This window comes from Rhagoletis pomonella, unplaced genomic scaffold, assembly GCF_013731165.1.
Source record: "Rhagoletis pomonella isolate Grant_MI unplaced genomic scaffold, Rhpom_1.0 Rhpom_scaffold_00010, whole genome shotgun sequence".
Lineage (NCBI taxonomy): Eukaryota > Metazoa > Arthropoda > Insecta > Diptera > Tephritidae > Rhagoletis > Rhagoletis pomonella.
Genome location: NW_023458564.1, coordinates 19,727,201 through 19,753,635, shown reverse-complemented (window position 1 = coordinate 19,753,635; position 26,435 = coordinate 19,727,201). Strand labels below are relative to the sequence as shown.

The 26,435-nt window shown below is 33.9% G+C and overlaps 1 protein-coding gene across 1 annotated transcript; it reads right to left on the bottom strand.

The window, feature by feature from the left end:
- Positions 1-2,147: 2,147 nt before the first annotated feature.
- LOC118746136 lies at positions 2,148-19,655 on the bottom strand (the record flags this gene model as incomplete). The annotated part of the gene is given in 8 exon segments (XM_036479921.1): positions 2,148-2,482; positions 2,545-2,723; positions 7,842-8,006; positions 8,072-8,403; positions 18,512-18,777; positions 18,857-18,969; positions 19,032-19,121; positions 19,189-19,655. Coding segments are annotated over 6 exon segments (1,372 nt in total), but the record flags the coding sequence as incomplete, so codon positions are not given.
- Between the last annotated feature and the right edge of the window lie 6,780 nt (positions 19,656-26,435).

Here is a 26,435-nt window from a genome sequence, read left to right as displayed (position 1 = left end):
TGGAACATTATACTTTGTACGAACATATGCAAATCTATGTGAGCAGCCTATGTTGATAGTCTTTTATGCAATTTTTGTAATTAAGATATTTATTGCAGTCCTGATGATGACTTCAACTGAAGTCGAAATATAGACGATTTAAAAACAACAAAAACAGATTGTTTTATTTCAACTCAGCATTGAGCTCAAAAAAATCCACATATTTTTAAAATATTTTTTTTTTTTATGACGAGGTGATTTATTTTGTGAGAGCCAACAATGAACAGAACCCGAGGTGTAACAATTTGAAGAAGTACATGATTATTTAGTCAGAATCACGAAAAAATTCAAAATTTGACAGAACATATATTCGAAGAAAAAAAGGAAAAATGTGATATGAAAAAGAATGCCTCATATATGTATATGTTATATATATTATAACATAGAATAATAGTAGTGTTAGAATTGTAACATGTGACACATAAAGTTATTAAAGAGGACCTCAGAAAAAAAAAGATTTCGAGAAAAACGACTTTGAAGTTTACCAAGTTGATTTTGATGCTTCTGGACGTTTTAATGGATTGAAAGTCGTTACTTGGGGGTTCTCGGGGTCGCCGATTACGAATCCGATGTTAGTTTCCCAAAATTCGCAATGGCGGATCCAATATGGCGGATGACTTTTTTAAAAATTGATCGGAATCGCTTGAAACTCGTTATCCGGGGGTTTTTGGTGTCGCTGATTACGAATTCGATGTTCGTTTTTAAAAATTCAAAATGGCGGATCCAATATGGCAGAAAAAATTTTTAATTTGTTCGGATTCATGTGAAACTCAAAATGTCGTTGACACCGAAAACGAGGTCAGTGATTACGAATCCGATGTTCGAAAACCCCCGAGTAACGAGTTTCAAGCGAATTTAATTAATTTCAGAATAGTTTGTCAGATTTGATTTTTTTATACTTTTTTTTTGTGAAAGTACCTAACTTTGAAGTGAAATTGTGAAAAAACTAATGCAGCTAGAAAGCTGCGGTTTATTGCATTGGAAAGAGTGGCCCGTTTACTATAAGAGTTGATGAAAAAGTAAAAAGCGATTTTTTCTGAACGTAGGTCCCTTCTAACTTTACGTGTCACATATATTATTTGATTATTTGTAGGGTTGCATTTTATAATTCTTTTATGCCATTACAGGGTCTGAATTTCGTTTTATTTTAATTTGGTCGTAAATAAAATTATATCCCGGGATCCCGAGGGCTTGATCCCGGGACATCGGCACTCAAAAAAGGGCCGGGACACCCGAGATTCAGGATTCCGATCCCGGTACTATGCCTTAATTTTGACGTTTTGGAATGCACCCATACTCTACAACAATGCCGGCCAAAACGTCCACAATGTGCAGTTTTGCCTTCGTGTTTTTACACCAACGCTAACAATAGTCGTGTTTTCGTATTCTCCAGCAAAAAAAAGTCCAGTAACTTGCCAGTAACCAAATTTCGGCCAATATTTACTCCCAATGAGAGAAATATGCAAGGAAGTACGAAAACGCAAAACCAGCAAGAAGTTGCAGCTGATTAATTTGTTATTTTGCGATGCAATTTTCTAAAAAAAAGTATTTCTCATGTTATTATATATTTAAATACGTTTATTTTGTCAATTGCAACTCTAAAAGTACCACAAACAATTCTTTTGGTAATGTGAATTGTATTAAGCATCATGCCATCAGCTGATAGCAAATAGTTACTAGTAAAAATCCAGTAAAACTTGCAAGTTAAGTTGTCATTTTTGCTCTCTCAATTCTCTCTCTTTAGCTGGTTTCTTGCAAGTTTTTGCGTATGAAAACACATGGAATTTATGGTTTTACTTCTCACACGCTTGACACGCACCCTTATGTAGATGCTTTAGTGGCTGCATTTCATTATTCATTCTGAACGTTTGGAAAAACTTTTTTGTTTACTTATTCTTTAAAATGTTCCTGATGATATGTTAACGTATATTTCAAACGCATTCTGTTTATTCTCGCTGTGAAATGGGATTATACGGAATGAATTAAGAAACGCAGCCAATATTTGTGTTGCCGGCATTGCTCTATAAAAAAAAATGTTTAACCAGATAACTAGGCTAGTGGGAACACGCACACTGTTTTGGGTTTGAATAAAACAAAAAAAAACTTACCGAATCCCTTCAGGAATACATCAACAAATTTTTTCTTATAAATTGTGTTTGCAGTTTGCAGACATTGCTGAAAGCACTCAGCACCTAAAGCAGCCGAATACTCATCAAAGTTAGCCCACAACTCTAGTAAGCGAAGTATGCAGCGCTCATACACCACTTTTGTTATATCTGTAAGACACTTTAACGTGCGCCTACTATGAGCCAATTGTTTATATTCAGGTTCATTACGCAGAGCTCCCACTTTTTGCGACACTACTTCTGACACATAACGGACCAGTTCCACACTTGAGCGCAGGGCTACAGTGTTCCGATTAGAGGCAAATGGCACGATGTCTCTATAAATTTAATTCCTTTCAATAATAAAATTATGCAACGATCTCTTTGATGCTTAACTTACTCATGTAAAACGCGTAGCAATTTATCCACGACGGACAAGTCCCATATATTTTCCACGTTATTTTTACTGAAATTCTTTACAACCACCCCATTAACAGTTATGTTTTTCAACGTAGCTCCATTCTCTTTATCATTCCTATTCTTATTTTGTAACTGTTTTCTGGAGAAACTTGCATATGACTATAATATATAATATAAAAAAATAAACAATTAATAATAATACAATATGTAGACATTATTTATGAGAGCGCTGCATAAATGAATTTTAAAGTTTTCAAAATACTTACTTATACTTGCTGTACCTCATTGCTTTCAGATAAAATAAAAAAATATTGCTTTCAGATAAATTTGAAAACCTACTTGAGAAAACTGCCCTTCATTTTTTTAAACTAAATTTCGGTAAAATTAAATTTTGGTAACATTTGGGGTGGATTAACCACAATCAGTTCGCTTTTGATTCACCAAAAACACGTTCACCACGAGAACTAAAATATCAAATTGTTGTTTTGTGGTTATTTTCACGATATTCTATGAAAGCAAAATACATTGGAAAATGTTAATAACGTTTAAACTATTAAAAACTAATATATTTCACATACTTTTAAATTTTCGCTCCTAAATACGCCAAAAACCTCCACAGCAACCACAAAAAAGTAGTTGCCCGGGCGTACATTAAAAATACTATTTCTAAAAATACATATGGGTATTTCCATACGTCACTACAAACAAGGATGTATGCGCATGATTAGCTCTATATTTAACCGAAAAATGAAAATAATCGAACCGCATGGTCCTTAAATATAAGCAATAAGCATACGCCGAATACGAACCAAATCGGACCGTAAATATGGTTTGTCGAAATATCTCGACCTTGGCTCCACCAAGCGAAACCTTTTTACGCAAACATTTTTCTACCTACATAGCCAGTAATAATTTAAAAAAGCAGACAATTTGGGCCATAAATACGTTAGATAAATGACTTTTATTTTTTATTTTTTGTCGCGGTAGACCTTCCGATGGAAACACCCATATGTGGTTCTTAAAAAGCCTTAAAAGAAAGCAATTTCAATTTTGAGGCACTTTTATCTCCTTTTTGGCACTACTTTTGCAGTCTATTATGCACATTTAAAAATTTTGGAATTCCATCCCTGATAGTTCTGTTAGTTAAAGCCAAAGAAGCTAAAAAACAAAAATCGCTTGCTAACTTCACGCAGCAAGCCTTTTTTCAGCAAAAACAGTTCTGATACCATCAACTTACGAGAAATAAAGAGTTATGCAGTTCTCTAATAGTCCCGAAAAAAACTGCGCGAAATTAAAAAAAAAAAAATTTGCACTAAATTTATATATATTTTTTTATTACCTTTTAATCAGAATTCCTGACAGCAAGGCAATAGTTCTACAGTTCCCTAACCAAATTTTGAATAGTTTTGTTAATTTAACCCAAAAAGCTAAAAAACCAAAACCGCTTGCTAACTTCACGCGCAAGTCTTTATTTAGCAAAAACAGTTCTGATACGACCAACTTACAAGAAATAAAGAGTTCCACAGTTCCCTAATAGTCCCGAAAAAAGTTCTGCGAAATCCGGAAAAAATTGTTACATACACACCTTTTTTTTGTAATTACTTTTTAATCACAGTTCCTACAAAACTGCATACTCAAAATGTGTAATTTTCAAAAATGATTGAAAATTCAACTTTTTTCGATTTTGGTCGCTAGTAACAATCATAATTTTAAGTTAAATCTGCAAGTTATATATTTTTGCAAAGGTAACATCAATACCTTTTGAATGGTAGGCTGCTTGTGTCGATTAAATGATTTTTTCGAAAGATATTGAGAAATAACTGCCAGAAGTACCAAAAAACACGTTTTTCGAAAAAAACTCGAAAACGCTTCTTTCAAAAAAAAAGAATGGGTATTGTTTTCGTGTTCAGCGACCCAAAATTAGCTTGGAAAACATTTTTTTTTCTTAGGTTGAAACGATTTCGTCAACGTAATTTCCAAATAGCTCGCTAGGTGGCGCTGGGGTCCAGATATTTTAAACTCCGTATTTATGAACCTCTTTTCTTCAAACTTTAAACGAACATTACTGTTACGATAAGAATAAATTTTGCAAAAACACTAACCCGCCATGTGGCGCTGGAGTCTAGATATTCAGAAAATTTATATTTATGGACCGATTTAGTTCAAGCCTAGTATGCATACATATTACCCTTATAGCAGTGTTTGCATAGTGAATCCCCCTATTGTGTTTCAGTTCACTCTCTTTAATGTTCCTTGTTATGCCAATTAATTTACTATACTATACAAAGTAAATACATGTAGGCAGCTCTCAGTTATTTACATATCGTCGTTTAAAGTACATTCTTCAAAAGCGCGTAACTGACATTTGCTGCCAAAAATTGGATCTCACACAAGCTCTTGGCTCAATCCTTATCCATTCGTCCCGAAATATACTAGCCAGAAATGCGGTTGCTTTATAAAAAAGAGAACCATTTTGAAATATGAGAGTTCTTACTCTCTAGAAAATAATTTATGCAACCTCACATACGCGGTTTTGCAATATCTTGATAGAGTTTTGATTGGTAATAGCAAAAATATGGTTCATTATGCTCTAAAAAAATATGTGGGAAATGTAAAAATTTTTGGTCAATATCCTAGGCTCGCCCAAGTCCATCAAAGTTCAAGTACTAAAAAAATTGGTTTCTTAGCTAACTTCGATTCTCTACAAAAAGGTCCATATGCCAAATTATGTAGGACTAATACTTTCGAAGATTATTGCAATTTTAGTAAAAAAATGTATTAATTAATTTATTTATTAATTTTTATTTTTTGAGCATACTGAACTTTGATGAACTTGGGCGAGCCTAGGATATTGACTAAAAAATTCTCAAATTTCACACAGATTTTTTAAGCATAATGACTATATTTTTGCTATTGCCAATCAAAGTTCTAAAAACGCGGATTCTCGGCCCACATTAATGTACAGTGGTCTACAAAATAATAGGAATGCGATGTTTTGACCAGTTTTGGTTATTTGTCTTTATTTTATTTAATGCTAGCTGGTCATACAACAAACACCATATAAATTCAGATTTCAAACTTTGTGTATTATAAAAAATATCGCAAATTTTCGCCCAAATTTCAAACTTTTTAATCAGTCTTTAGAAACAATTTTGGTATGCAGTTTAGTGGCCCATTTAACTCTAGTATAATAAAATGCAAGTTTCAAGATGCTAAAAAATCCTGATTCTGATTAAAAAGTTTGAATTTGGGTAAAAATATGCAAAATTTTTATAATTTTTGTACAAAGTTTAAAATCTGAATTTATATAGTGTTTGTTGTATAGCCAGCTAGACTTTTATAAAAAAAAAGATAATAAACATTAACCGCCCAATTCTGTGTTTTCTTGATAAGCTTTTTGTGAAGAACATTCATCAAGATTTTTATCAAGTAAAAGCTTCCTTCGCATTCTGTGTCAATATTTATAAAACAAAAAGCTCTACGATTTCCACATTAGTGGAACTATTTCCACATGAGTGGAACTGATTTCACTGTCACATATGAAAAATATGAATTTCAAAGCAAAAAGCTTTTGACTGCCGTAGACGAGTAGGTAGAGATGTTGACTGTAATTCCGTGTGTCGCAGGTTCAAATTTCCGAACATGGAGTATTTAATTGTTAGAAACAAATTCATTAATTCATTAATGTACAAAATATATACATTTCATATGAACTTTCAATTTGTCAATAGAATTTTTAATCAAGAAGAGCTTTTGATTTCTGTTCTAGAATACCAATTCTGCATAAATAATAAAGATTTTCAATTTATCAAGTGCACAGAATCGGGCTGTAAATCAACAAAAGACAAACAGCCAAGACTGGTCAAAATATCGCACTCCTATTATTTTGTGGACAACTGTATGTATCATACTTTAACGCACCTAGTGCAAAACCCCCCTTTTACGAGGGTGGATTGAAAAGTCGTTAGAATGAAAAACTAGACATTGGTTTTTTAACAAAAAATTGATTTATTTTTCAACATAATCTCCTTTTAAGTCAATACATTTTTTCCAACGCTTTTCTAACATATTTATTCCTTCTCTAAAATAAGTTTTTTTCAAAACCTTCAAAATAAGTATTTGTTGCAGCTATAACTTCACTATTTGACACAAATCTTTTTCCGCCGAGCCATTTTTTCATATTTGGAAAAAGGAAAAAGTCACTGGAATATAAATCTGGCGAATATGGCGGATGAGGGAGCAATTCATAGCCTAACTCATTTATTTTTTCCTGCGTTTTCCAAGATGAATGTGAAGGAGCGTTATCATGATGAAAGAGGATTTTCTTCTTTTTCAAATGTGGCCGTTTTTGCTTAATATTTTGGTCCAATGTATCCAACAAAGATGAATAATATTCAGCTGTGATGGTTTTACCCTTTTCAAGATAATCTATGAAAATTATACCTTGTGCATCCCAAAAAATAAATGCCATAACCTTACCAGCTGATGCAACGACCTTTGCCTTCTTTGGAGCACTTGAGCCACGTTCTACCCATTGTTTGGACTGTTCTTTAGACTCTGGTGTATAGTGGTGGATCCACGTTTCATCCATCGTTATGAAACGACGCATAAATTCCGATGGATTTCTGTTAAACATGTCTAAACCAACTTCTGAAGTCGACATTCGGTTCATTTTTTGCAGAGGAGTTAGCAAACGCGGCACCCATCTTGCTGAAAGCTTTTTCATACCCAATTCATCATGTATTATGTTATGCACACGTTCATAACTAATGTTCACAATGTCAGCAATCTCTCTCAATTTAATTCTTCGATCTTGAGTGACAATTTTGTACACAATTTTTCCACCGTTTCTGGAGTCGTTACCTCTTTTGGCCTCCCAGAGCGTGGCTCATCTTTGGTGCTTATCCGACCACGTTTAAACTCGTTTACCCAATTGTAAACTGTTGCATTTGAGGGTGCATGTTCCCCTAATACTGTCTGCAACTCCTCAATAATTTGTTTCTGGTTTAAACCTTTCAAATGAAAGTACTTTATAACAGCACGAAGTTCACTTTTTTCCATTTTTAATAAAAATACAAGTGTTTTGCAAAAATAATTCTCAAAAAAGTACCGTTTGACCATATGTTATGAAATTTTGACAGCTCGCTTTTGACAGTTCACTTTTAACATTCACAATAATTAAGTAAATTAATGACCGATAGATGTCGCAATTCTAACGACTTTTCAATCCACCCTCGTAGTCTTTTAATAAATGAGAAATATGTTCAATATATGTACCTTGTGGACTTCGATGAGCTTGCAGTGAGCTTTAAATAAAGGTAAAATATCTTTCACGTTGTCATTATTTTGTTGTGATGTAAGCAATGAATATGACATTAAACCCTCCAAAAAGTTCATTTGTTGCTCCAGCAAGGCGATTTTTAATGGATTCCAGTTGTCATTCTGAAAAGTTAAGATATTTAAAATTTCTCAAACTACAGAAATAGTAAAAAAATCCTTTCCATTACCTTTTCTTCGAATTGGAGGTCTTTATTTATGACCTTCTTCACAGCCAAATGTAATAATCTTTGCATTTCCCCTACATCATATTCAACATCGAATTGCTGAAATTGAGACAAACAATGGCTAATAAACTGTATCAGAAGTCCAAGATTATCTTGTATCTGTATTTCATAGACATTTTCTGTGGCAGAGCACACTACTTTCTCAAACAACACACAGAAATCCTCAACTTCACCGTTCACTGTAGAAACGCGAAAAAAAGATCGAAAATGCCAATCAATAAATTGAAGCACGTGCGGCACAAGCTTCGGATTCAATTCTACTGCGCGCTGTAAGTCTAAAGAAAAAAGAAAAATTACACTGTCATACAGAATTTAGGTTCATGTCTCTGTATTTGAAAAAACCAAAATGAAATGAAAGCTTACACCTCCCATAGCGAAATTCCAAAAGGGTTTTAGCCACAGATCTGGTTTATTTTTTATGCGTATTTAAGGTTGGTGACCCTGTATACAAGAAAAATTTTATAAAATTCGTTCAAATAATGAAATTCTTCGGGAAAGTTATAGTATGTTTCTGTTTTTTAAATCTATTAACTCATTTTTGATGTTTTTTACCTAAAACTTACGCTAGGTGGCGCAGTGGTACAATTTTTGCTATTTTTATGTGTTTTTGCCGAAAAATAGTGTTTTCACTGTTTTTTAGGCTGAGTAATCAATCATTTATGCCAGTTTCATGATTAAAGTTAAGCTAGATGATGTGACAAATATCAACACTTTCTTTTGTTAAAAAATATAGCATTATCGTGATAAAAAGTGTTTATGTGAAATGTAAAAAAAAATAACATTTCATAACAATTCTTTCTTAATTAAGAAATATTATTTTCTATTAGAAAATCGGTTTTTATTTACACTTAGAAAAATTATGGTATGGAAGTACTTAAAAAAAATTGCTAAAAAATTATGAAAAAAACGAAAAAACTAGAACTGTATTTTTTCAACCTGGCCTATTTAATACTATACGTATTACTTTTACTTTTGTTAACACGCGGTATTAATGACAGCAGCAAAAAATCTAAACACTGTGTTTTTATATATTGTGAAATAAATTAAATTAAGAATGAATTACTGTTTAAAAAATTTGCAACATTGCTGTTATATTCTTGGAAAATTTAACATAGCAATCAGTCTGACTGATATACGTAGGGAGGCCAGATGCGCTGATTTAATCAGCTGATTTTTAAGAACCGAAATCCGTACGCAAAATCTCCTTATTTTCTGAGTTTGTACTCATTTTTGGATTTAATAAATATTTTTGTGAATTGGAATAATAAACATTTACTTGAGGTTAACATGTTGTGAGCAAATTGAAAGCAATTTATTGAACATGTTGATGCAGCGTTAATTAAAATTAAACAATTTTTCAAAAAATGTAACCTTGAAACTGTTTCGTTTCCTAGCATTTTACAAAATAACTGCTTGAATTCAACACAATAAAATAGCCTGTTCCAGGTACTTCACGATATCCAGGTTTTACAGGATTTACAGGAAAAGCTGTTTTCGTCATTAATAAATCTTATGGAAGGTGGCGACCGGGACTGACTTCCTGTAAAAACCTGCAAATCGTGAAGCACCTGGAACAGACTTAGGGTCAGTTTTTCAGTGCACGGCCGTGGTTTAAACTAAGTTTAAACGCCCGATCCGGCTGGTTTAAACTAAGATCAGTCAATCAAATGTCAGCCAGCGGTTCAATTTAAACTCAGTTTACTTAATCTAAGTTTAAACTGGCACTGAAAAACTGCCCCTAATTATTTTAAACTGCCGACCACTGCTTTTGTGCTTCTTGTGTAATGTATGTATGTAAGTTCGAAAAATTTGGAAAAGGTGCAAATAACCAACTCTTGGTTATAATATATGTAGTTTTACTTTGATTTTTGATGTTCGACCACCTGTAATTTTACTTGCACATACACATTTAACACTATTAAATTTCATTCGAACTCGAAAATTCGTTTACCGATAATTCGGTAATATACCTTTTAGGCAACATTTTATTGTGAAGTTGTATTTAATAAGCACACCAACTAAATTTGTTTTAAATTTGTAGCTTAATCAAATAAATTCTTACTTGAGTTCTTCTACTGTAACTGAATTTTCAATTTTTATAAATTTTCCAGAAAATTTTAAAATTTAACTTACATGGTTTTTGTCATAGAATTAACTATATTTTTATAAAAAAAATAAATTAAGTTAGGAAAGAAAAACTTATCGTTACATTTTACTAATATTTTTGTGAACACAACTGTACATACACACGTAATACCTTTGCTTTGTTTTACTATTAAATTAATGAACTGTTACACCGATAATACTAAATGTATTTAATCGTCTTTTAGGTATTTTTATGTTAAATTAATGCGCTGTTATTTGGTTGGTATATTGTTACTAAACGAAAAAACGCTTAAAAATAAGCAGATATTTATGGCTTTGTATTGATTTTTGATGCCAACTGTACTGGTTATGTCACTAAAATATCTGGCTATCCTAGATACACGCAACAGTACGAAAGAAAGGTATGAGCAATATTTTGGAATGTCTGTAAGATAAATAAAAGCCTATTTGTTTTTCAGAGAAAATATTATTTTTTAATTAAGAAAGTCTTTTTCCCTATACAAATTTTATTTTTTCTCATAAAACATTTCACATAAACACTTTTTATCACGATAATGCTTTATTTTTTAACAAATATAAAGAACTGAGCTTTTTAACATCATAATGCATAATTTTTACAAGGAAAAGCCATAAAAAATGCATTACTCAGCCTTAAAAACAGTAAAAATACTATTTTTCGATGAAAGCCCATAAGCGATAGCAAACATTTTACCACAGCGCTACCTAGCGTAAGTTTTAGTTAATAACAAACATCAAAAATGAATTCCTCGACCCAAAAAACAGAATTTTACTAATTTTTTGCAGGGTCACCAACCTTAAATACGCATAAAAACTAAACCAGATCTATAGGCTAACAAACAGTGTTGCCACTACCTTAGCCTTTAAAGTATCTATAAAAAATCGAAAACTGTATCTAAATGTATCAACTGAAAAGAGCGGACATTTTTACATAGAAAAGTCGGCCCCTTAACAATCCTATTCCCATCCTAAGACACGGATTTGGAATCAAAGACCCGTAGTTATAATCAAAATTAAGTCGGCTCATAAAGTTAATTGCAGCTTTTTGACATAATTTTCAATGAGATACCTGTCAAAAAAGCTGCAACTAAGTTTAATGTCGACTTAATTTTGACATAACTACGGGCCAAAGTCTCCACATGTTCGATGTTTATTACTACGATTATATATATATATAGATTGGCGCTTACACATATGTTAGTGTTTGGCCGAGCTTCTCCTCCGACTTGTGGCGTGCGCCTTGATATTGTCACACAAAGCGGAAGGACCTACAGTTTTACGCCGACTCCGAACGGCGATTGTAGTTTTATGAGAAGCTGTTCATGGCAGAAGTACACTCGGAGGTTTGCTATTACCTCCCGACGCACGACCGCTGTTAAGAAAAAAACCTTTTTTCTATATTTTTTGCGATGTTGCGATGTTACTACGATTATATTCCCACAAATAATACATGCAAAAAAGGTTTCATGGTCTATCAAAATAATACTAATTTAAACAGATTTTGACCTGTTACATTTAGTTCAATAAATTGTTATTTCCTGCTATTATGGCTAACGACATATGTATAACTGAAAATTTAGAAGTTACAAGTTATTTTTAGTTCAGTCTAGTTATTTTTAAAAATTAGTCATCGGCATGGTTATCAATTTCCTTTGAATGCTAAGAGAAGGGTTGCTTGGGATGTAAAAGTTGATTTTTCGCATTACAGTTAACTACTACAGGTCGGAAAACTTTATAAAATTTGCAAACTACTTGGTGTTATTAAAATCACATTTATGTAGCTAAAAAATTAATTTTTCAACGTGACAAGAACAAAGGAAAATTTCTTGCTTGGAGGATGAGCAGCCAACTGTTAAAAATGTTATAATAGCTCGTACATAAATACAAAAAAATTCTTTAATCTTACGCATACTTATGGGAAAAGGTATGCAAATTTACACTCAGAAAAAAACGACGTATCCCTCAAAATTTAAGGCGAAAATGTATCCAATTGGATACATGTGTATCAAAACGGCAACACTGCTAAAAATTTTTTTGGGATTTGGTTATGGGAGGTGTGAGCTTTCATATATATTTTTTTCTTTACTTTAGATTTCATCAAATACAGAGAATCTTGTTGCACTGTGTTATTGCTGGAAAATATGATTAAATACATATATAACCATCAATGCAAAATGCCATAACACTCTTTGAGAAATGCGTTTTTTATTACATATTGGCATCTTTAGCTCTTCAAACACTTTCCATGACGATTTAAAAAGTTGTTTTTGTAAAATAAGACCTTTTGCATTGATGGTGACGACATGGGCCATTCCGTCGTAAGGGTCGTAATATTTGTGAGACAATTTAGGGATTCACAACGGTCTCGGAGTGGTGTTGTTGTATGCCGTAAACTTTAAAAGCTAAAATAAATGTTTAGAGAACTTGAAGCCACAACCAGCTATTTTTCAACACTGCGAAAATGCATAATATGACTTGATGGTACTTTGCGAACCCCCTTAATATATTTTTAGGCGTTTAAAGATTACGACATACAACAATACGACACTTACGACACCGTAGTGAATACCCCAATCGTTTATTCAGATTTTGAGAGCCTCAACAAATTATCATCGATCATTTAGATTTGGGTAAGCATAAAGAAACGAAATTTGCAATTGAAAATGTAACTATGTTCCACTAAATGAACGTAATGATTCTTGCCAATTTTGGGACCTTTATCTTTCAGACATCGCACAGATCGAAATAAATCTGTGATTTCACACGTTTAGTTTACTTATCAAAAACAAACGAAAAGCGGAAGGAAGGCAAGAAATTAAGTGAAAAACGTTGTGTTGCCTTGTGTTATCTTAAATGCGTTTAATCCCTGTCTGACACCAACAACAATTATCGAAACTTAACTTATTTACATAACTGGGTGGTAACATAGGTTACCGAATGGACTGGGTACACAATTTTTATTGTGCAATATGCTGTATTACAACTTCTGGTCGTTAAAATTCTGTATTGTAAACTTCTTTATTGTGAAATGAGTGCGCATTTCTTATTACACGTACGGGTTTCAGAAGGTTATATGTATTAAGGCAATATTGGGCAATTTTTGGGTAAATTAAAAAAAAAAATTACCAAGTGCTTATTTGCCAATATTATCTAAGACCTCCTGCCATTTTTCGGGTAGCTTCATAATTCCATCGGTGTTGAAGTTCTGTGGCTTATTTTTTTTAAATCACGTGAGTTTAGCAGAGACCAAAACAAATAAAAGTCAGACGGTACAAGATGCGGGCTATACGGTGGATGCATTAAAACTTCTCAACCATTTCCGTCAAGATGTTCAGAGTCATCAAAGATGTGTGTGGGCCGGCATTGTCATGCGGGAACACAACTGTTCTGTTTCTATGTTTTCGTATGTTTCAGTAAAATACTATCCAGCAGGTGGGTAGAATAGGACCCCGAAGAAGAGGGGCTGAACACCTTTTGCAAAGAACAGTTTTTTGCGTAGGTGGCCTTCGGCCGCACTTAGGGATTATAACCCTCACTAAGTAGAATCCTCCTCTCTATGTGGCCGAAGAAGTGGGCCTGACCACCACCTTTTTCAGAGAACACCTTTCTGCGTAGGCGGCCTTCGGCCGCACTTAGGGGGATTATAACCCTCACTAAGTAGTATGTTGCCGAAGGGGGCCTGAACACCTTTTACACAGAACACATTTCTGCGTAGGAGGCCTTCGGCCGCACTTAGGAATTATAACCCTCACCAAGTAGAATTCTCCTTTCTGTGTTGCCTCCTTTGTATGTATTGCTTTGTACGGTATGGCAACACATGTGTCAGTTTGCAACCATGTGTTATTGTAAATATGAGTGCAATTTAATGTAATTACGAGTTAATAAAAATCACTTTATTATATACACGATAAAATAAAATAAATGTGTGTAAAATATTATGTAGTGTTATGTGTATTTATATATATGAAAGTATGTGAGAAATGCACTTTTTGATAAGGAAATCAAGTGGAACGACTTGAGGAATTTAAACAACAAATAACTTATAAACAATTGAATTGTTTATATTTTTAGTTATACATGTTTTAGAGGATACCTCCCTTAACATCCTGACCAAGTCTCATTTGTTAATTCCACCTGGTTTTCTTAAAACAAAAATATCCACCCAAAAAAGTTACCGTAATGTCGTTCTTACTTGTTATGCAGTGGTATGCAAATGTGCTAAGTCCAAAAAAACTCAAGAAAAAAATACAAACGACAAACTCGAGCAAATATTAAGATATCTCAACGAAATTTGGTATGTATCTTTATACAGGGTAGGTTGGTATTAAAATGGGCGAAATCGGACTGTAACCCCACCCACTTCCCATATAAAGGTATTTTCGAAAAATGCAAGAACTACGATATTTCAGTAAATATTGGATGCAAATTCTTGCAAATTACTAAGTGAAGTGGAATTTTAGTAAAAAATTGTTATCATGAAATTTTTGGGAAATGGGCGTGACCGCGCCCACTTACGATGTAATGCTGTATCTCAGTAGCCCATTCACCAATCCTTACTAAACTCGGTACGATCCTTGCTTAGGATCTAGCTAAGAAATCTACCATATAACGGTAATTTACAGAAACACGGAAACTACGATAAATCAATAACTACTAAAGCTAATTCACTCAAAATCGATGATTGCGATAACCGCTTAGCAGGCAATTAGATTATTGAAAATTTTTGGATAATGGGCGTGACACCGCCCACTTATGACAAATGTGTAACTCGGTAACCGATTTGTAAATTTTTACCAAACTCGGTGCACTTAATAACCTTGGTACGGAAAAGCAATTCGATGAAAATTATTCAAATCGGACCAAAAATACAACCGCTTCCCGTATATATAACGGTAAATTTCAGAAATACGGAAACTCTCTTGGACGTGGCACCGCCCACTTTGACTATAAAGGTGTATTTCGGTAACCACTTTGTCGATTTCTACCAAACTTGGTTCAATTATATCACTGAGTCTAACTCAGCATATTATCGAAAACGTTTCTTATCATGCAAAGGTAGGCTGACTTCCAAAACGTCAATTGCATGGCATACCTACAAAGTATGATGCATGATAGAAACATAACAAGGTAAAACCATTGAGAGACATCTTGACGTTTGCCAGCAATATAATTCAAAAATTTAAAACTCAAAGTTACACACACATTCCCATTTTCAATCTCAAACAACAACAATTGTGAACAATTTCATTTTTTTATTATCAATTTTATATGATTCTAAAATGCTGGTAAATGTCAGAAAAAAATCATGGCCGACGGATTGAGAGAATGAATTTACCTTGTAATGCTTGTAGCATGGTATAATCAAAATGTATTCAACAAAGTGTGATTGAATTTGACATTGCTCTCAGAAGAACCATCCTATAAAGTCAAATTGAAAAAATTTTGTATGAATTTTGAATCGATTGTTTATATTTTTTGGCATAATAGTACCTTAAAAGAGAGCCTAACTGAGTTGTCAATCACACCTTGTTTAATACACCTTGGGTATAATGTTCCCAAGCGTCGAACTACAAAATGTTGACAATGTATGTGGTTGCAATGTTTCGCAAATCTGCATATACAAACCGTTTAAATACCGCAGTAGAACGATATCCAAACATTGTGTTGATACTTTTTGGAAGTCGCCGTAGTTTAGAGAAAGTTGAAACAATATTTGATACCTGCGCCGAGTATATAAAGTTCGGTTTCGAAAAAAACTTATACTTCCTTACTTATTTTTAATTATTTTCATTTATAAATGGTACATAACTTTACGACTTCAATAAAATATATTTAAAATAAACAACTAAATCATTTAACATTAAAAAATAATGAAAAACAGGTTGATAGAAAATGTGCTAAGTCCACATTAAAAGAACAAAATCATAAAGAGAAAATGTGGTAAGTCCCAAAAGAGCCTATGAGTCTACAACAGCTTTAATTTGAAATTGGTGGTGAAATTTGAGATCAGGTGGAAAAGGACTAGGATTCACTTGGCGTCAGTTTAAACAGAAGAGAACACAGAAGAGAAAACAATGGCGTGCTTTGCTGAACTCGGCCATAATCGCTTAGGCGGTTACAGCGCCAAAAAAAGAAGAAGACCACAAGTGACAGCACATTTTTGTATATTCAGATGCAGCTTATTTGTTATACACCATTCTTTTAGCAAAATATTTCTCTTTAGAATTTCCATGTCATGATTGCCACTTGTACCTCTGAATAGCTTAGAATTTCGTGATAAACCATGTAAATGCTTTGCTCAGTGCGTCAGTGTATGAGTGTACATCTCGGACGTTGTTACGTGCATCGTCGAGTATGTTTGATGTAAAGATAAAGATTAGTGATCTCCCACCGAAGAATCCATGCTGCCTTGGAATTATAAGTTATAATTTATAACATGTTTTAACGCGAAAGTTATTTGTGGTATAACGATTTTCTCCAATAGTTTAGCACGTGAAGATTGATTAAATATTGGCCCTGTTGCCCGATTTATATATGACATTTTTGGGAAAGTAACCAGTTTCAAGAGATTTGCTAAACATGTGTGAGATTGGCTTACAGAGCGAATATCCCAGTTTCCAAGAAAAATTTTAGGTATCCGAATAGGTCTTGCGACTTTTTCTAATAACCAGAAGTTTCAATTGGCGGTATGCGTCATCAAATCGTACTTCAAATTCCGACGTTAAAACTCTAGCATTTACTTTTCATATTGCAAACTGCAGATGCAGCAGATTCATTTTATTTTTGAAAAATGATGCAAACAAAATACATTGGCACTATTACTAGCGCCGATGTCATCCGAAATCATTTTGATGGAATATCAGCATCCTTGCGGCATTTCTTTTTTATGAAGTTGCAAAAACTATTGGCGTTAATTTTCAAATCATTTTGTACCTTGTTTCGGTAACTCTGGTAACATGTGCTCAGATTTTAGTCTACTAAATGCGAGTATTTATATTAAAAATTTTGTTTCAACAATTTTATACCCGAGCGCACTTGTGCACAAAGGTATTATAACTTTGTTCACATAACGGTTGTTTGTAACAGGCAAAACTAATGGAGATAGATATAGACAAATGTATACATAAATGATCAGAATGAAAAGAGAAATCGGTTCAGCGGTGACTGTCTGTCCGTCCGTCCGTCCGTCTGTTCACACGGTAACTCGAGTAAAAATCGAGATATGTTATCGAAATTTGGTATGTGTACTTCTTTCGGGTGTAGGACGGATGGTATTGAAAATGGGAAAAATCGGGCAATAAAACCACGCCTACCTCCCATATAACGGTAATTTCGAGAAATACGAAAACTGCGATATTTTAATTACTACTGAGGATTATTTCCTCAAAATTGATATTCACAATAATTTTTAGACCAAAAATAAGAATATTATAAATTTTTGGAAAATGAGCGTAGCCACGCACACTTATGGTTACATGTGTATATCTTGGTAACCGCTGCACCAATTTCTGTGGGCGTGGCACCGCCTACTTATGATCACATATATGTATCTCGGTAACCGTTCTAAAAATTTGCACCAAACTCGGTATGGTCATTGTGCTTGCCACATGAAAGCAAACCGTTGAAAATTATTGAAATCGTACTAAAATTACGGGGCTTTTCATTTAACGGTAAATTTCAGTAACTTCGATATTTCCAAATTTAAGGACGCTAATTTACTCAAAATTGATACAGCCCGGCTTACCATGTGGCGGCAGCTTTCGGAAAGGGGGGTATTTAATGTTCGGCTCCGCCTGAAGATATTGCTCTTAAAACATATCGTCACTAGACGCGAATAAAGGCGCGCCATTGTTTTAACGCAGAAACAACTGTTTGGGGAATGTACATATTATTAAACCCGAAAACATAGTTCACCGCAAAAATAAGTTAACGCTAGGTTTGGTCGCCTTTCTTCGCTTAAGTTTTTTTTTCGAGGTCAACTTTGGAGCTCGCACCTTTTTTCGTGTCTACTAACGATATGCACTATTTTTGGTAAATTTTCACGCTTTAAGTCAAAACCCTAAGTGTTTTTAACTACAGAGTATCCGTTTTTTGTGCAAAACTTACTTTTCATCGCCAATCTGTCCGAAAATGTGCGGGTAAAAAATAAGTAATTTTACAAATACCATACATACATCACATGGGTGGTCTAAAGTATACCCAGTTGAAACGGAATGGCCCACTGGTATAAATATATTTATATTTATATTTGCTACATACTATCATACAGCACTCGTTTCATTGTTAAATTATTAGCGAAACAACTTCGCAGCAGACCAATAATCTCCAATGTTAGCAAATCAAAATGACGATTGGGATTTTGACGATTTCCCAAAGTCGCCTGAGACATCAAAGAGAATCCGGAAATACTAAGTTGAGTACAAAAACTTGAAGCTCTAGGTTGGGATCGCTGCGAGTTACTGTTGTTCAATTGCTTAAGTATCATACAAAAACCATAAACAGCCATTGATCGGATACTTTGGTCACTAAAAAATACGATTAAGGAAAGTTTTTACAAATAAACAAGAAAATCGTTTTTCTCTTGATAAGGATTATGCTAACTACCCCGAGTTAATCGCCTTACTCAACACTTCAATGAATGAGTCACGAACAATTGCGGAAAGTTTTAGAATTGGTAGTATAAAAGACATCATACGCATTGATTGTTCGCTAGGTAACTATAAAAAGGGAATGCATTTTAAAAATCAATATGTATTGCAAAGTTATTAACAATTCTTACCCACAAAAAATAACTCCATTACATACTTTATCGTCTTTACACACTCGGAAAGGGTAAAAGTATCAGCGACGCTCAACATCATTAAACACTCTGTATCCAAATATCCTCAGTTCAATTCAAAAATCATACTATTGCAATAAGAATGTACTATAAATACCTCCAAATTGATATTGATCTTGTTCTACTACCATCCATTCAGCTAACTTTTTCACAATACCTTGTCCGAATACAAAACGTTTGCGAATGAATTTCGTGAGAAAGCTCATAGCAAGTGAGTTCAATGGTGCATTACCCTTTGCTTTCAATAAAGTAAACGCCAAACTAACCAGACCTGGTGTTATCACATCTTGTCCATGCTTATTCTGATCTATGAGTACTGTAAAAACATAATCAAGTTGAACTTGCTTGCGTTGTAAAGTGTCTCGACACCACACAGAGTATTCTGCCATCTTTTGCTCATGCTCATTATTGTGTATGACATTGCGAAGGTAGTGCAGAAGAACGGACGTTGTCAGACGATGAGATTCGGGTTCACGGTTAGCAGAAGTCAATGATATTATGGCGCTTAGCATAAATGGAGTCAAAATTATATCGGGCATCGAGTTCAAATTCTGTAAATTTAACAGTTATATACATATGTATGTATGTATTAGAGGGCTGCATGACATATACAAAACGCATGATACAAAAATTTGAAGGTAAGACCGCTGAGAGGCAGCCTGAACATTTTTGAAGTTTGTTAACATATCAAAAATGTTTTAAAATTTTCAATCTCACAAACAAAGCCTCACTTTCAGTCTCAAAATTTTAATATTTTCACCCAAGGCGAATTTATATAAGGTGGTGTTACAAGCTCAGCTGATTATGTGTATGTGTTTCGCCGCACGGCTTCTGATATCAAATTGAAAAATTTTGTTTCAATTTCTACACACACTCTTACAGATTTTGACAGTTTATGCCGCCAAAGCAAAAACAAAATACATGTAAATTTTTATTTATATTAATTCGCCTTGATTTTCACCTATTTGTTTTTGGTTTTACTTTTAATTGGCATATGAGTTGTTCTGAAAAATTTCAATTTTATAAAGTAGACAAACCTAAAAAAAAATTATGGCTGACAAATTGAGCGAGCGGTTTTACCCAGATTTTACCTTTAAATATTTTTATCATGCACAAAAAACGAATGAATGATTTTGGCTTAAAAATTTTTTTAATCTGAGTGAATACCTGTTCTGATAATATGTGTCGTCATTACAATAATCAAACAATGTGAAAATAAATTGAATCAAAATAAATCACAATTTTTTATATGAATATCAAAAAATATTGTTTCTATGTACATTCATATGTACAAACATACATATGTACATATGTATGTATTGCTGCGCTCCTATTACAATGGGTAATCATTTCTCAACTGGACCTCGGATTTCAGTCAAGTTCGAATTTTTGCGTGAAAATTTGTGGGTAGAGAGGTTTAAAGATGTGAAAGGGATTCTGAAAAGTTGTTTGAAAAATTGTAATTTTTACAGTTATTATAAGCAAGTATATTTTTAAGCAATCTTTTTCAAAACTCATTTTCTCTTAAAGTATTTGACGAAAGTTGATGAAATTTTTGTTTTAAGCGACATTAGAGCTTTAAAACAAATATTTTTATAATTTAGATTTTTTTTAATTTAAACATAAATATTCAGGTTGCATTGAAAATATGTTCTCAATGAGTGTTTCCCATTTCGTTTATATTTTCGAAAAGTGCATTTATTGAAGAAAATAATTCTAAAAAAAAAATTGTTTCTGTTTTTGACTTACAGCAACATTTGTCACAGCGCGCAAGCATCGTGAACCATGCACGCTCACCGCCTATGCACCCAACGTGTTCAATAGAAAGCGCGTACAGGAGCAACTAACAATTTGCTCATATTTCCGACTTTTAACGTAACCTCATATAATAATGATAGCATTTATGGTATTTTTAAGGCATTTTTGGGTTAGATTTTGCATCGGAGGTATGTGTTAAAATAATCCTATCATTTCCATTTTTTGGAGTTCCCACACAACATTATAACCAGGGAACAGAGTTTTAGGACATAAAAACCTACAAAAAAGGGAAAATAGGCAGGAAAAGGCACTAGAGGGCAAAATAAGGTATTAAATACAGACAAAACCCGAAAAATAATCAAAAAATACATTTATTTTAGAAGTGTTTATTTTACAAGTAAAAAGAGAAAAACTGAACCATGATAAAAACATAGCAAGGTAGAACCGTTCTCTCTATTTGTCGGCCATGATTTTTTTTTTGGAGTTTGCCAACATTTTGAAATCATATAAAAATGAAAATAAAAAATTGAAATTGCTCGAAATTGTTGTTGCTTGGGATTGAAAATGAAAATGTGTGTGTGAGTTTGTGAGTAAATTTAAAAATTAAATTGTTTGGAAACGTCAAGAATTTTAAAAGTGACTCAGCGGTTCTACCTTACTATATTTTTATCATGGTATGTAGTGTATATTGTTATTAACCTATTTTCAAAGTGTGCTACAATAAACAAGATGTAGTAAAATATGAGAGTTCAAGGTTCTACCTGATAATGTGAAACGACTTTGTAATCGCTAAATCGCACATGCATTCGTTGAAGTTTTTGAAATAAAAGTATGTTGAGTTCTTACGTGAAGTTCAAGATCAAGATCAAAATCATTTTCTGTCAGATGCTCCCTCGCGTCATTTTGAAGAAAAACTTCTCACCAGGTTCAAGAAAGAGATTCTAATTATAAAAAAAAACTCTGAGAAGTTTGTTAAACTTTACTCAGGTGTCGCATTACACGATAGCGATTTTCGAGACATTGATAGGCGAGAGATTTCATCTCTAGCTGCAATTTACCTCAGAGAAGATATTCTTTTGATGAAAACTAAAAAATTACCGGATCATCTAACCGCCAGCAATTTGATGATAGGAGAATGTAGCATCCCAGATGAAGTCGCATACTTCAATCGCACTCTGCTATGCGGAGAATCTTCCAGACGGCAAAAAAGCACCAACTGTCGAAGAATGGTCGAGTCGCTGTCTCAAGACATGATTTTCAGCGTTTCCAATGGTCGAGTCAAAACAGCTAAGCATATAACTCTGGGCATGGCTATAAAGGGGTTTACTAATAGCAAAAAGATTGTCAGTATTCTTAACCGGTATGGACACTGTTGTAGCTACTCGATTTTGGAAGGTTTAGAGACGGAAGCTACCTTTTCCACGGTCAGTCAGACGGATGTTTGCCCCGAAGATATCATTCAAAGCTCAAATTTGTGCACAAGTGTTGCTTTCGACAATTTTGGCAGATTTGTTGACACTGACAATGGAAAATAAACTTTGCACGATACTGTCGGCATTATTTTTCAAAATTTGAACTCTATCACCACGAGTATCGAATTCGACGATTAGCGGATCGACCGAGAGCAACAATATTCATTCAAGAACTCCGACCGCCGGCTCAAGAAAACGAAGGCTAATGTATGATGCCGTGTCTTTAGACCTTCTCCCGTACCTGAAAAAGCCAAAAGTGGTAAAGAATTTACTCCCTCTTCGTTCTCCGCTCCGATAGAAGATTTAGTGGAAATACGTGGCACTGATTTTGCTTGGATGATTTCACACGCGTTACAACTACCAAACGTTCCAATGTGGGTTGGCTTTAACAGCCCTATTTACAAAAACGATTCTCTGCAACAAATAGTATCGTAACTTACGACCCTAAACAAATCTCCCACTAACACAAACGTAGTCCAGAAGACAATGATTCGAAGTCTTCAAGTTGCCAATGAGTGTTACGAACCATATGCCCAAGTTACGTATGACTTAGCGATAGCTAAGATAGCTTTCCGACTGCAAATCACAGAAAAGCCGAAATTCGATAGGGTGTCCATTCACTTGGTGATGTTTCACGTAATGATGGCCTATTTAAAATCCGTTGGACATAAGTAGTCTTACTAACATCATGGTAGATTCTGGACTTCTAGCAGGGAGGTCGGTGAACAGTTTTCTGACCGGCAAACATTTTAACAGATGCAAGAGACTTAATCCATTAATTTGTTTGTCTCTTGAAATTTTGCACTTCCGAAGATTCTTGATTGAACTAAATATCACAATATCGGAAAGCGAAGAGAAGTACCTGATAGACTTCATGAATAATCAATCTGACAACCCGAAAATAGATAACGGCTTTCTAAATAAGTTATTCGAAGAGTACGAGACTTACAAGGAGAAAACCATCAGCGGCACAATATTTCTCGATTTACACTAATTTCATACATTATTACCTCATGTTGAACCGCAGCGTTAGAACTGCTGACTTTGAACTTTTGAAATTCGTTCTCCCAAAGATCAATCAGCAGAATTAATCGCGGTATTCCGTTATGTACCTTGACAACTTATTACAAGTTGACTCGAACTGCCCTGGGTTGAAGGAAACATTTTTAGCCGGGTCTTTTGGAATTAAACGTACCGCTTAAGCCTTCTCCCGTCCACCTATCGATCTGACTCTTGAGCAAACGATTAACGCGGATGCTGGAAATAAATTGATTGGTACAATTCACTCCACTAACTCTCTCTCAGCGCGGTGTATCAGTCACAGTACAAGAACTAAGATAATAAGCCACGTTATAGAATATTGCGGGTTGAAAAGTCGTCAAGATGTTACTGCCGATTTGCGGAAAAATGTAATACAAAAAAGTTCAAGACAACTCAATAAATTCCTCTCGGACATAGAAAGAACTATCAACCCTTTCCAATCTGATTTAGATAAAAGGACGTTGTTTAATATCATTACCGGTAGAGCAGCATCCGAAGAGTAGGCAAATTTTTTACTCAATATCGAAGAAAACGGGAATCGACTCCGAGAAGCGTTCATTTCAGAATGCGCATTAAAAAAAGAGAGGTTCGAAAGTCCGATTAAACAAAACAAGATTTTTAGCTTCATGAGCACAGAGAAGAAGACAATTAAAATCGCGGGTAAAATCAAGGAGCTGAGAATGCAAAGGGGCCTTTTTGGGAAACTTCTTGGAATTTTCTTGAAAAAAGCTATCGGTCTCGAGAAAGCTATATCATACCCCTTGACCTTAGTTCCTTTGGCATTTTGTCACATTGACGGTGGGATTTGCAAAACAAATATGTCGCGCCTGCTAAAATATTTAGAGTCTGATGTTAACTACTCCGTGTCTTCAAAAATATATGTTATGATCATCGACGGATTTTTCTTGCTCCGCACAATGGAAAGATTACCCTCGACATTTGGAAATTTTTCCAAGCAAATTTTGCAGACTGTTTTGCATACAACTGCCCCGACAGTCACTCATTCTTTTGATCAGTATTTCACAAAATCGATTAAAGATACTGAACATTTTTTACGTGGTACAACGAGTGGAAAGCAGTACCAACTTTTGGGACCTAACCAAGAACGTCCTTCGAATTTCGGAAATTAATTAAAGAATATAAATTTCAAAGAAGCCTTTGTCGAGTTTTTGATAAAAGATTGGGAGAATAACGAAATGGCCGCCTACATAGGTAATAGAATCCTCTATGTAAATTTTAAATCCTGTGCCAAATTCCAAAAAATAAAAGACAAAGTTGCGATGTCTGAGGAGCCAAGCTTGACATGCTCAGAGCATGAGGAATCCGATACAAAAATTATATTTCACGTGTGTAAAATCAAGGAGGACTCCCATGTCGTCATTCGATGCTTCGACACTGATATTTTGATAATAATGCTCGGTAACATGCAACATGTTAAAGATAACGTAAAAATTTGGATTCACGAAAGATTCATTAACGTCTCAGAAATGTACGAGAACTTTGATTTGGTTTTGTGTTCGGGATGCGACCTCAGCCCCGCTTTATATAGAAAAGGGAAATTGAAACCATTATGTATTTTGCGGAGCAGTGAAGACTACTTAAAAGCTTTTTCCGATCTGTCTCTCTACCCTGTTGAAAAATACGGCCGAGTCTATTCGATTTTTAAGTATGAGGCCTTATGTTGGACAAAAGGGGGAGTATAAGGGGCTCAAAATGGAGAAAATTTGCCTATGGTTACAGAAGATTTGGAATAAATTAACTGACGAAGACCTGCGTGCCAAATGCACTTTTCTCTCAAAGTTCACACTGCTAGCAAATGTAAATAAGGATTAAAATTTAAAAACTAATTAATACAACTAAAGTAAAATCTGTGAAAAATTAACAATACAATTTTTTTTTTTCGCAAAATCTATAAAGGACCCTTTGATTTCTCAAAAAACCAGGGTAACAACTCCACCGGGGTGAACGCCAAAAAAATGGACTTGATCAGATTATTTTAACACATACCAAGCTTAACCTAAAAATGCCTTAAAATCACAACCACAAATACCATCATTATTATATAAGCTTATGTTAAAAGTCGCAAATTTGAGCCAATTTTTAGTTGCTTCTGTACACGCTTTCTAGTGAACACATTGCGCGCATAGGCGGTAAGCGTGGATGGTTCACGATGCGTGCGCGCTGTGCCAAATGTTGCTGTAAGTAATAAAAAGAAAAACCCTAACAAATTTATTGTTTAGAAATATTTTCTTGAATGTAGTTTTCGAAAATATAAACGAAATGAAAAACACTCATTGAGAACATATTTTTAATGCAACTTGAATATTTATAATGTTTAAATTAAAAAAAAAATTTGTTTCTAAATTATACAAATATTTTTTTAAAGCTCTAATGTCACTACGCTTACAAAAAAAAATTTCATCAACTTTCGTCAAATACTTTAAGAGAAAATGAGTTCTGAAAAAAATATTGCTTAAAAATATATTTGCTGTAAAACATAAATTTTTTCTAAATCAGAATCCCTTTCACATCTATAAACCTCTCTACACACAAATTTTCACGTAAAAATTCGAACTTGACTGAAATCCGAGGTCCAGTTGAGAAATTCTCACCCAATACGAACAAACTTATTTGTAGGCAAAAACTTTTACCGAAATGGGTTTGAATGATTTGAATGTTTTTCGTTCATTCATTCACATTCTTCCAATTGAAGGTAGAAAATTTAAAACAAAATGTATATTCATAACATGCAAAATTCCACACGCTGACTGTTTTGTATTTGAAGTAAAATATTCAAATCTACTGTACTCTGGTTGGCTAGAAGTTTGAATGAATTCATGCAGCCCTCTAGTAGTATGTATTAAGCACATTCTAATTAAACAAGTAATGGTTATTTCTGAAAAACAATAACCGCTAAAGTCGACACAAAAGGTTCGTTCTATGATAACTTATATCAATGTTCAATATACGCAACCAAGAAGAATGCAAATTTTGAGTAAAGTTTCGCAAATTAGATAGCTTATCTCCTATGGCTCAGAAATAAACGAGACTTACCCTTTGCATTAATGCGTTT